The 13,428-nt window shown below is 34.8% G+C and overlaps 1 protein-coding gene across 2 annotated transcripts in view; it reads right to left on the reverse strand.

Moving 5' to 3' along the window:
- RFX3 (regulatory factor X, 3 (influences HLA class II expression)) overlaps window positions 1-13,428 on the reverse strand; it is a 262,431-nt gene that overhangs the window by 12,219 nt on the left and 236,784 nt on the right. For both annotated transcript variants that reach the window (XM_004677634.2, XM_004677633.2), the window contains one exon: window positions 535-577. In XM_004677634.2, the coding sequence (XP_004677691.1) occupies window positions 535-577 (43 nt within the window). The remainder of the gene's footprint in view (window positions 1-534; window positions 578-13,428) is intronic.

Raw genomic sequence — 13,428 nt, forward strand, 5'->3', positions numbered from 1 at the left:
TTCATATTGTAACATTAGAGGTGAAATGGTGGTATTAAAACTTAAGAAGTATATATGTTATTCTTCCCCCACACCACTACTGATCCTGCTCTTGCAGTAAGCCTCTAATGCTTTCTTTGAGTTCTTTTTCCATTGAACAGTGTGAATTGATGATATGGGTAGAAGGCTCAGAAACATTTTTTTCTTGCCTGGAAGACCTTGAATAAAAATATTTGGCTCAAATTTTATCACTTTTCCCCAGGACTCGGCATAGTTAGAAATAATTTCTTATTACTTGTTATGAACTTCAGGCAAAGTTTCAAAACGAATTTGTAATTGCATTTAACTTCAATTCTTGCATTTAACACACCTCATATAAAAAAAGGCATAGAAATGGAGAAATAATGAAGAATTTCAAAAGACATACTGTCATAATCATGTAAAATTATATGTTGTTTTCACAAAATAAGAGTACTGTAATATACTACATTTCCCAGTAAAAGACTTTCTCAGTCAGAAAAGTCTTTAAAAATGTACATTATATTCAGTTCTTACCTTTATCCAGATTTCCAGGAGACACAGCATTTAAATCACCAAACTGCAAAACAATAGTCATTTGTGCAACAGTTACTACAAGGCTGAATAAAATAATATTCTGTCAGTCTGCGATAAAAACACCATACTATGAGTTTTTAGAATTGCAAACTAGTGACCATTTTGATCTCTACCTACACAGGTCACATAATTTTCCAATCAAAGTTGTCGAATTGAACAGCTTAAATTATGTCATGATTTAGCTGTCATAGCCACTCTGCAAAAGGGTAACAATTTTCTCTGCCTTCCACTTCGTCTTACTATTTATTGTTTCAAGTTAGCAGTGAAGAAAAAGGGCCCTGAGGACCTGGATGAAGAAAGACATGGCAGCATAAATTTGGAAAACCCCTAGTGAAGCAGGACACATCATTCCACCCATACATGGTCCTGGGATTTACATTAGAGACACTCTCTAGTCATTTGGTTAAACTGTCTTTCAAGCTTTTATCAGTCAAAATGAAAACATAGTAGGATCCTAAAGTTGAGGGTACCTACTTTTTCTAAAATCTTTAATCTGATTAAAAATTTCTTGCAATTTGATAATGGGGTCTCACTTTTAAAAAGAGAGACATTTGATTACTGCTAATGCAAACAAAAAAGAACCTAAAACAACATGGAACAAATAATAATCTTCAGCTTAGACTTTATTTTCAACTTTGGTCAAGAGTCTGATGGTAATTTTATAGCAACAAAATGCATATTGAGAGTCTCAGTTGAACAAAGATGGACACCCTAAATAAAAAATTGAATAGCAGAGTTAACAAAGCTTATGGGAAAAAGGTAAAGTGAAACCTAAATGCATCTACCTTTTAAATGGAAAACATTAACATTTCTTTAAACTTGAAGACTGAGAGTAAGTTACTAGAAATTCAGATTTCTCAACAGGCTTAGAAAGGGTGAGACAGAAGTTCTACTTACATTCGGAAGTTTGCTTATAAAGAGTTCCATGATAGGAGTATTTTTTTCATCTACAAGGTATGTCTATAAAGTAATAAAACTGATCTTATTTTGCAAACATACACACATTTTTTTTTCAACCTACACATGTATTGTTCTTCATAGTAGCTACCTTGGGAGCTTATACATTTATTCCAAGGTCCAAGGTTCTGGAATTCCTCTTTGACAGTCAATTTCAAGAGTTAGTGTATTATTCAAGAAAGCCCATCTGGTTAATTTATGTCCAATTGTGACTCTAAACAACACTCTGTATTTATTCACTATGCTTGGTCCTGGGTTGATTTCTTTTCACTCACCAAAATCAAATTCATCTCTGCCATAATTCAAGTTATTCAATACAGTATGTCATTTTACTTTTAATTATTTCTCAGCAGTTCAGAGGTAGTTTGAAAAGAGGCATTCCACACTATTTTAAGCCATGGCAGCATTACTGGAACAAATGTGTAGCCTTCCTAGGTGACTGCTTTGAAGGGGACAGGGGCCTCTAGATACATAATTCCTAGTATGCTTGTTTGAAAGACTGTGCCATTACTTTATAGTTACATTCCATTGGGCAATAGATATAAAACATGAATACGGAACTGTTATTTTGAAATTGTTCTTGATCACCTGTATACTAATCTAAATAATCACATTTTAAATTATGTAGAAATTTTTAAATTAAAGACTATAACTTAAGCAACAATAAAAAAAGTGACTTTATTTACTTTTAGTATTATATAAATATTCAGAACTAAAAACAGGCTGTCCAAAGTTGTAGGTTATTTCTAATCAATAAAACACAATGAAAATTTCCATTTCTTTTAAATGATACTTAACAGTTCTTAAGATCCCAGTCTGAAAACTCAACCTACAGAAAGTAAACATTCTATTTGTTTTTGAAAACTCTCCAAAAGCTGCTTAACATTAAATTGTTGTTACCATTTGTGATCAGTAAGATCAAGCAGCTACTGACTATACTAGCACTATACATATTTGAAAGTATTCTTAAAGTGTTTGAAAACAAACACTGATTTTAATTGCTAGTTAATTCTAAAAATATGTCAACTTATTTAAAGGTTCTCCTTAGGTATTCTCTACTTAATTTGAATGAATTCACCTGGTAATTCAGAATGGTGAAAATACCAACCAAATGTGACCTGTGATTGTTTGTAACATTAGTCAAAAAAAAATTGCATATTAAATGTGGTGTGCTTGTGTGTCTAAACTGTGCTGGTCACTCTACAAGGAAATCTCAAAGATACTATCAGTGTCTGTAGGTATCTCTTATGTCAGTGATAAAGTTCCACAAGTATGACAAATAAAAGAGGTTTAAAACAAACAAACAAAAAACTTTACAAATAAGATTTTAGCTGCCCAGTATAGCTGAAGATAAAGTTTTTTTTTTTTTTTAAACATGTAAGGGAAGAGTACATATGTGATAAAGAAAGCCACTTTAATCCTGGAGATAAACTAAGTAAGATTAGGAGAATCAGTTCATTCACTACTCATTGGCCAAATATTTATTGAGAGCTTATTATGTTAGGTATAGTTTCAGACAGTTCTAGTGAGGTCATTTTGGAAATACCCCCTCTCTTTATGAAGGAATTAGAAGCTGCTTATATTATGAAGGGTAAGTAGTTTAAATAAAAATGAGTTGATTTATAAAAACTTAGGTTTTAGAAGAATGGGTAATTAGAAGAGGTGTTCACAGTGAGCAGCAAATCAAAGTAGCAGGAAGGAGAGATTTAATGGTGACAGGGAAGACTGAAAGGAAGACAGGATCACACAAAGATGACAGTTCTCTAAAACCAGAAATAGAAGAGGAGGAGGAGATAAACAATTGGATTAAAAAATGGAGGCTCCCAGGAAGTACAAAGACTATTGTGAAACCCTAGAAATTGGAAAACTGTTTGTTTTCTAATTTCCCCTGTTGCACAGGGGACTGGAGGGGCTACTATTCACTGAGGTGGTACCTTACAGCTTATAAAGAACTTTCATGGTATAGTATATGGTAGGGTTTCCCTCAAATCTTATGACTTTCTCAATATTGATTCCTCAGAGAGGTTTGTCCTGATTACTTGTCTAAGAATCCGTTCCTTGTCATTCTCAGTCATGAAGTTCAGCGCACCTCCCATAACACATAATTCTTAGTCCCCTCCCCACCCCCCATCTAATATAGCTCATTCCCAACAGTAAAGCCAATGCTGGAAGGGCAAGAACTTATCTGTTCTCTTCATAAATGCTTCTCAATTTCTAGTGTAGTACCTGACACACATGAATGGCTGAATAAAAAGCAAATGAGTGAATTTGCTTCTTCATTCCAGATACATACATGCACAAACTGGCAATGTAAAGGGATTACATTTAATCTTATAGATAATAAAAACAATGAATCAACCTGTTTGTTGTTATATATAGGAAATATGGTAGATTTGAGAGATATTCTGACATTCAGTTTAGTTATTTAAGAAAAAGAGTGAGTTCCATGCATGGAGGAAGGAATAAAAGCTAAGGGATTTTAAAATGTGTTCTGGGGTTGGAAAACATATGGCCTTTGATGTATGTAGTAATTAAAATTCTGTCAGCCAGATAGATAAGTAGGGAATGTTCTGAAGTAGAAACAGAACAGATCACAGTGAAAGTATATCTGCTATTTTAAATATGACTTTCTATACTAGAAACCATTTCCTTTAGGCCCTGATATGGGATCATAATAATGAGCACTTTCCAGGACAATAATAGACTAAAAAAATGTGTAATCAAGGAAGTCAGTGGGAATCTGTTAGATCATAAATTCATGACAAGACTGGTAATAGCATAAACTGTTTCTTTCTGATATGGGGTCAAAAAGTAAATATTTTATAGGCTTTATGGTCCTGTTACAATTACACAATTCTGCTAATAGAGTGTAAAAATAGCTATAGTAATGGGTAAATGAACAGGTGTGACTAATAAAACAAAAGCTAGGTGATGGCTAATCCTTGGTCAGAAGAAAAACTTCTGAAGCCCTGGAACTCTGCTCTAGTTCACAAACAGTGAAGGGGATAAACAATTCCTATCATTAAGGAAGATAAAAGGCTTTTGGTCAAGTAAGGATATGGACCCAGAAGTTGAAGACCTAGCAAAGCTCAGGTATAGGGGTATCACAGTGAAGGTCACAAAGAAACATTTCAAAAATGGAAGTAAGTCAGAAAACTAATCTGACTTTATTTTCTGGAGGCTTACCTGTATAGACAACGATAGAACAAGGTTTGTTGCTTATTAATGCAAGTTAGTGGGTGAAGAGGGAAAATGTTCAGAATGCGAGACATCTCATTCTAGAAGTGAATAATTTACACACACGATTGCAAGATTAGAGATGATTGGAAAATAGGGGCAAACCTCCTAGATGGGAAGCTCATTCTAATTTGGACGGCAGACAAAGATGTGAGAAGATAGTCCATAGGATAAGTTCTCCAAATGGGGAGTAGTTCCAGATGAGTGCAGTTTTCAGGATGGAATCATCAGTGGAGAAATGATAGTGAGATGGGTGTCAAGGACAGGAGAGGTAAGAAAAATGATACACTGAAGGAACAGTCTATAACCCACAAGTAATAACAAACTTCATTAAAACCAGTGTAGCTTTCATTCCTCTTGCTGCTATAACAAATTACCACAAACTTAGTGTGTAAGGATAATAAAAGACAATAGGACTATGGTGATGGTTCATGGATGAATTGGTGGTGTGAATTTTACGGTAAGACACCTAAAAGGAGAAAGCACACAAGCATACATTGCACAAAAATGAACAAAGATATAATATGTATATATAGTATATATATGTGTGTATAAAAACAAACTATTAATAATTTTCTAATTCTGGAGTTGAGAATTCCAAAATGTTTCCTACTGGGCTGAAGTCAAGGTGTTGACAGGGTTGTATTCCTTTCTGAAGGTGCTAAAGGAGAATTACTTCCCTTTATCTACCTTTTAGAGGTTGCCCACGATGCGTGGTGTGAACTCTTCCTTGTTCCGAACCAGCAATAACAGGCTGAGTCTTTGTCCTCTTACATCACTGACAATGACTTCCCTGCCTCTCTTCCACATTTAAAGACCCTTGTGGTAATGTTGGGCCCACAGTAATCAGGGTAATTTCTCGTATTTAAAGTCAATTAATTCGTTAATTTAATTCTGTCTATAATGTAACATTCAGAGATTCCAGGGATTAGGATGTGGACATCTGTGGGGGCCCATTTTACTGTCTTTTTAAAACATTCCTGTTAATTTTTTCACAATATAGAATTTCTCCCATCATGTATGGTTACAATAGTTTTCCAACGTCTAAGTTATTCTTCAGGAGATTTATTTATTTATGCATACAAGAACTGGGGTATAGGCCAGAGGTATGAGGGTTGAGAGGACTCACCAGAGAGAGTGGGGGGCAGAACAGGCAGATTGACTGAAATACACTGCTGAGAGGAGCAGCAGGCAAAACAGGAGAGGGCTGTGCTATGCTGTGTGGGTCACCTCCCTGCCTGGGGATTGAGCTCATGCTTCAGTGGCTGCAGATAGCTTTGTAGTGCTGAGACCCAACCCCTTGTGCCAAAAGGGAAGACCCCAATTTAAGCTAATAATAAAAAAAAAACTATCACATTTGCCTGAAAAATTATTTGATACATTTTTCTACTATTGGAGGAAGGCCAACCTCCAGATATTTTTCCCTTAATTTTGTGTTTTGTATATGTTTGCAGTATACTGTTAAGTCTTCTAATACCGTTATCAATTTATATTAATGTCAATTTCTAAGTGCATCTTCATGTGTTCGAGAAAATGATGTAACTGCCCAAATTACTTCTTAGGCAATCACTTCGGAATTAAAAAAAAAAAAACTAATAAAGAATAAAAGGCAATCAAACACAGTTCTGAGTAATTATTCAGAAGATAATTAGCTATTTATTTATATACCTGTGAAAGGGAAAGGAAATGGAACTATCTGTTCACCCATCCTATCTATCTAGTTATACTTACCTGCCTATTTAATCCTCTGAAAAAATGTTCCGTATGCCTATTTTCTTGATGAAAGAAACTAAAGTTTAAGCAAACATGTATGTTCGTGTACACACACACACACACACACATACATACAAATGTAACTTGTTAGGTTACATGGCATTAAATGGGAAATATGGAATTAATTCAGATTGGACCACAATATGGGAATAACAACATAGCTTATGACATTGGCCAATCGAGGACTGAATCACATTTCTACCAATATCAGCTATATGATCCAGAATAAGTTGAACTTCTTGAGACTTAAGTTTCCTGATATTTGAAACAGAAGTAATATGGAGATTAAATGTACTCGTGTTAACAAAAGAGCCTACAACAGTGTTTTCACTGAAGTCATCCTACCTTTAAAACTCAATTTTCAAATACAATTGATAAAACCCTAGAATTCCATTCAATTGTAAGGTCATAAAGTAAACTGAAAATGCAATGCCTCTAGGTATATGGGACTATAAAGTGGACTCCTGGGAATGAGAAACTCTGGCTTAAGGTGGTTGGCGCTATGAACTCTTTCAAGAGTTGATATTTAAGTTAGTTTTTGGACTGGCCAAGTTACTTAGGACTCAAAACATGAAAAGAACTGGCATAAATGTGAAAGGTATAAGTGTGTGAGCTTTGTTTCTTTGGTGGGAATGGGAAAATATCCTGAAATGGCAAATGAACTCACAAGAACATTAACATGGAAACTCTGTGCTAATGACTGCTTCTCTCTCTGGTCTTCTAAGAAGTCAATGAAGAAATAGGATGTTTCCAAGTTTTCCACATAGAAACAGGAAGATTGTTCACATGCAAATTTGGAACTTCCTGACCCAATTCTAATCTTTGCAACATTTTATGCTTAGCTTGAACTTTGTACTGTTCTATCTAGCTGAACAATTGTACCTAGCTGAACAATTTTACCTAGCTGAACAATCTCTTATAGTTTTCATTCTAATAAACAAAGTAATCAGAACTGATCACAAAAAGATTATGAAGCAGCATATATTTTGGATGTTTCTTATAGGAGAGAAATGTTTTGGAATTTTAATAAAAAAGTATTTCACAGCCTTTAAAAAAAAGGTGTCTTCCAAGTGAAAACCAAATTAATCAAGGCATTTAACATTTAGCAATGGTATAAAATTTAACAACTGTAGGAAAGGTTGCTGACCTTAAAGTGATTTCCAAATTTACAAAATTTGCAAAAATGTTTTAATGTAACATCTTGTATTCCTTGTCTTTTTTTTTTCTTTAAGTATATTTTTCTATGTATTTCCAAATAGTATTATTGAAAGCTACTAAAAAGGTCCCATTTCTGCCAGTTAGCTTCACACAAAGCTTGGCCTGCTAGAGCCTGTGTTTCCTTTCACCTTCCAGATCATCTACCTGTTACCGGTATTCCTTGTCTAAAGGTTCCCGGTTCCCAGCCCTGTGCAGTTCTTTTCTACAAGTGCACCCCTCAGAAGAAAGGAGGGGCAGCCAATAAAGGGAAGCTATTTGCAAAGAGTGCACAAAACCTGTACAATGGACTGAGATAACTGCAGTATGAACCCAAAGACTATTCACAGTATAGGATGGCCAAGGGTCTTAGTCTGGTTATGTCTATGTCACTATTTTCTGGTGTGTAACTATGAGGAACTTCAAAAATTCATTTACCAAGCTGGATAGAAAAGATTTATGGTTTGATTCATAACTTTTTTTTTTTAAGATTTATTTTATTTATGCTTACAGAACTGGAGTACAGGCCAGAGGTATGGTGGGTGAGAGGATTCACCAGAGACACAGTGGGAAGCAGAACAGGCAGATCTACTGAAGTACACTGCTGAAGGGAGCAGCGGGTGGGTCAGGGGAGGTCTGCTGTGCCATGTGGGTCAGTTCCTTGGTGGGGGATCAAACTCATGCTGCAGTGGCTTTGGAGAGCTTCATAATGTGGCGGCGCTTTGACTTGCTGTGCCACCAGAGAGAGTCCCTGATTCATAACTTTTAAAACATTTAGACATCTGGTATCCTAGGTTCTATCACTGATTGGGTTGGGTCTAGAGGCATATCCTTTATGTAATTAGAACTATACTCTTCCCTTGAAGCCACCTTCATTTCTTACAGAAAACCATGGCATATTTGTTACATGCTTTTCCAGAATGCTTTTTCGATAATTGAAAGATATTTGACATATATATATGAGTTTAAGGTGTATGGGTTGTTAGTTTTTTATTTGTACAATGTAATATGATGGATATTGTAGCTGCAAACAATCTAAATGGCCATCAATGGATGAATGGATGAGGAAAATGTATGTCTGTATGTGTGTACATAAACAAGTATCTACATGTTATACACATGCACACAGATACATAAACATACACAATGGAATGTTACTCAGTCAAGATGAGTATGTCTCAATTTTGATTCTATCACCTTATTTTGGGGAGAGGGTGTTGGGAAGAAATCATTATCTCCTTCTTGGAGAACCAGGAAGGGGTGTGTGTTGAAACATGCTCTCTTGTACCAAGAAAACCTTTACACTAGTATTAATCAAGTTTAAAGTGCTTGTAGCTATATCAGTCAAGTTTTAAAAATATACGTGCAAAAAAAGATCTCATATTTATGATAGTTATCTTAGTATAGTGATAGTGAAAAATAAAAAAAAAAAATTCTGTGAATCAACAAATGTGCCCACCTCAAACAAGAACTACTTTGTTATCAATAGGTACAGCAAGCACTACCTTCACCTGTGGCTATGAACAAATTTTAGAAAGACAATGAGTAGTAAGGCCAGTCACTTTTACCGGGAACAGGGTAATAGTATGGCAAAGAAGTGAGCAGGGGGAACTGTAAGGCTTAGTCTAATGGTTCTGAAGAGGACTGACTGTATGCTGAAATTTCTGTTAGTACCATGACTATTATAGTTCCTGAAATATATTAAAAAATCTTGAATGTATATTCTCTTTCCACTTCCTGACTCTTGCTCGCTACTTGTAAACATGTATTAAGTATTATCAAACAAGCACATTCTGGGGAGAATGTATACTTCTTTATTTTGTTGATAAAGAATTCCAGTGTATCAATCATGAAATCCAATTAACTGATCCTACATGTTGGTAGTCTGTTTTCCATCATTCTTTTTAACCTCTTTCCTTGGATGAATATTTTTGAGCATCTTCTGTGGGGTTGTGTTTAGACCACAGCTGTAAATAATGGTTTAGGTCTTGAAGAGGGTGAGGAGAGAGGTTATAGTCCAGAGCAAGCAAGGAAGAAATCAAGCATGGGAAACTAATGAGCAGGGATACTGGAGGATAGGGTTATGGTCTTGGGTTGCTGAGTAAATAGATGATTTTTCAAAAGCAAGAAGATATAGGAAGAGAATGACAGATTACAAAAGAAGAAGAAAAAGGGCGACTTTCTAAGAGTTAACTCATAGGAACTTAGCAGATAAAGATGCTGGGGAAGGGACTGAGTCTCCTCCCTCATCTTTCCTCCATGGGGTCATTTTTGTAATTTATTTTCAATTTGTCAGAAGTGTGCAGGAACAGATTTGAAGTAAACTACAAATTCTTGAAAAAAAATAGTTATGATAAAGGTCTGGTCTGTGGGTGGGTATGGAAGAATTAAAGGGAATAATGTGTTGGTTCTGGGCAAATTTAGCATTCCAATTGCACTCTGCTTAGACTGATACTCATTTAGTTTCCATAAATTGAAAATCTACTAAAAAAGGTGGAAAGGGGAAGGTCGGTAGGTCTATCAAGATGTACTCTGTAACACAGAGGAAATAAGTCCTAGAACAAAATAATAAAAGCTTACACCTTAAGCATTTGGCATGCAATATACAACCTGTTTTCCTCACTGAAGAAGTAGGGACACTCACTGGTAAAGTGGGGAAATATCTAGGTTTTTCTAGATTTTGGTGAATATTAAATAAGAAAATAAAACACCTAGCATAGTGACTGTCACAAGGCAAGTCATCAAATCAGAAAAACACTGATATGATACATGAGGAGCTTTATTATATAAACAATAGGTGACTTAATTTTTGATAAGTATTTCTTACATTTTTATAAAGTCGCTACTGTTCCAAGTGGTTTTATTCTACAAATGGGTTTAACTTGTGATATGATTCATTCCTTTTTCAGATATTTTTAACAAGTCTATTATTCCACAGTTTTATTTTCAGTGTCTCCTCTTGTTGCAGTAGACTAATGCTCAGTGAATTACTTTTTATTAGTTTGACTTTAAGTATCCTAACTTATTTACCACAACTGTACTTCTATCAATAGAAACATTTTCTCTCAACTTTCACACTAAAATATTTCCTGGTGAATTATGATTGCTCTTCTCCATATTTTAAGCGTGAAAGTTTTTTTTTCCTTCTACTTTATTAAAAAAAAATCCAAGGCATTTTCTTTTGTTGGGAAATATATAAGGTACTTCAGCACTTTTTCATAAAAGCATCTTTAAAAAAAATGTTGCAGTTAAAGAAGCATTTTTTAATTTCACAATTGGCCACATTGGTGGCTTGAATATAATAAGTGAATATAATTTAATTTGATAAAAATAACAAATATAATTACTAGATTAAATATAACAATGGCTACCACAGCAAATTATTTCCCATGCAATCAAAATTTACAGGTTTGTTGACTATATTAATGAATTATGCATATTCTAAAGAATAGACTCTATAGCTCATTCACAACTTACAAAGAGAAAGATTCCCACAGGGAGCACCCCAGTTCCTCCTCAGCTTATTTCCCTCTGTAAAGGGGTATTTTGCTCCACACCGTTCAGTTCTCCCCTTCCCAGGGCTGATAGTGAAATTGCAGCATGATAGTGCCTAGTAAAACAAGCAAGGAGAGTACACTGGGCTGCATTTCCCAACCCCTAATGCTTTTACACTGGGATTGATTTGTTAAGTATCTGGAAAGCAGACTTCAGGGACTCAAATCTGCAACCGGAGAGAGAAAAGATACAGAGGTGCCATAAATAGAAGTCAGCACTAGCTCCCAATTCCCATCAGTGAGTAGGCAGCCCTAGGTCCCTCCCATACTCCTTGACTCAAGAGCTGTAAGAGTAGGTATCTGAAACATTTTGGCCTGGAGAAGAACATTAAAAGTCATGTGAAGTTGAGCTATGTTTTTAAACATTTCCAGCACCACATGCTGGAAATGTATAAGTACGACAAACCTCTAAGTTACCAATACAGATATTTAAATAAAAATACAAGGAAATCTAAAGAAACAGGAAATACAACACATGACACTTTGAGACATGAAGGGGATATATAATACCAAGAAGAAAACGACTTTACATTATCCACGCTCAAAGGCATATTTTATCTTTCTATCAAATAGAGTTCAAATTGTCAAGATAAATGGATCAAAGAAATGGGAGAAAACTCAAAAAACAAATGATCTGAGAAAAAAATAATATAAATAAAATAGAGTTGAAGTTTTAAATAAGTAAGTAGTAGAGGTACAGGATATAGAAACATCAAGAGGTGGCAAAAAAAAAAAAAACTCAAGATAAAGCTATGGAAACAGAATAGGTCAAATGCAAGATTGATTAAGTGGTCTTGAAGTTGGTAATGCACAAAGAACCCAGATGTAAGAAGAAAGATTAAATGTTTCAAGAATCATCTAACTCCACTAGGAAAGGAAACATTAGGATAATATGTGTTCCAGAAAAGGAAAAGAGAGAAAAGGGAAGAACTAAAAGGTGAAAACTTCTTAAACCTGGGAAGGAACTAAACATATAAGTTTATGAAGCTATAAGAATTAACTTCTAAATGTAATGAGATCTGATTACCTAAATATAATGAGATCTATACTAAGATACATAGTTGTGGACCTTCCAAAAGTTCAAAAAAAGTCTATCAAAAGTGGTCAAAGCAGATAACCTATAAAGGTATTCCTATCAGGACGACATCAGACTTCTTTACTCACAGATAAGAACTTTTCCCTGCAAGATTCTTGCTCAAATATGAGGGAGAAATAGAGACTTTAGCAAAGAGAAGATGAAGGATCTTTTTAGTGTCTGATGCCTTCCCCAGATAAAGTATTCATTCAACGAAATTTGTGACTATTTTCCAAGTTTTGTCTAGCTGATTTATGAACTGTTCTCACCCTTAAGCTCATGCCATTCTGTAGCAGGTAATAAGCATGTTGGTTAACAGCAAGAACTTTGGTACCACACTGGTTACTTTCAGAACCTGATTTTAAAACAGTAGTTTTATGACCCGAGGCAAATTACCTCATGGCTATGTCTCTCACTTTATCATTTATAAACTGCTTTTAATTATGGTATTCACTCATAGGATTTTTAAGTCATTAAGCTAATATGTATAAACCACTTAGAATAGTACCTACTGCATAATCATTAAGTGGGTGTTGGCTTCATTTGAAAATTCTGGCTTTTCATCTAAATCCAATTTTGCCTTTGTCTGCTGAATTTGATGGTGCATACTTATTCCTTCTAGAGCATGCAACTAGAAAACTTCTCTTATCAATACTCTCTTCCTTTTCAGGCAGAGCCTGTGCATGTTTCCTTGTGCCACTTCCAAATTCTCACTATCCCCATACAGTTAATTCCATTTGTCTTTTCAAGATTTTTGGAATGGTGGATGAAGGAACCATTCCTGGCCTTTCAGGCTAGATTAAGTATCCATAGAGCTTTAAGTATGCTCTTAATTTTCCTTTCAGAATTTATTAGAAGAATTTGTAATGGTGTAGTTAGGAGACTATTGAATAAATATGTACCCCCTACTAAAATGTGAGCTCCTTGAATGTAGGGTCAAAATCCAATTTGTTTGTCATTATATCCCCAAAATTATAGTGTTTGGTCTATAAATAATGTTTGAGAAATATTTGTTAAATAAAGGAATAAGTAAATTTCAGAGAT

Source organism: Condylura cristata, unplaced genomic scaffold (genome assembly GCF_000260355.1).
Source record: "Condylura cristata isolate star-nosed mole 26May11 unplaced genomic scaffold, ConCri1.0 scaffold00006, whole genome shotgun sequence".
NCBI classification, from domain to species: domain Eukaryota; kingdom Metazoa; phylum Chordata; class Mammalia; order Eulipotyphla; family Talpidae; genus Condylura; species Condylura cristata.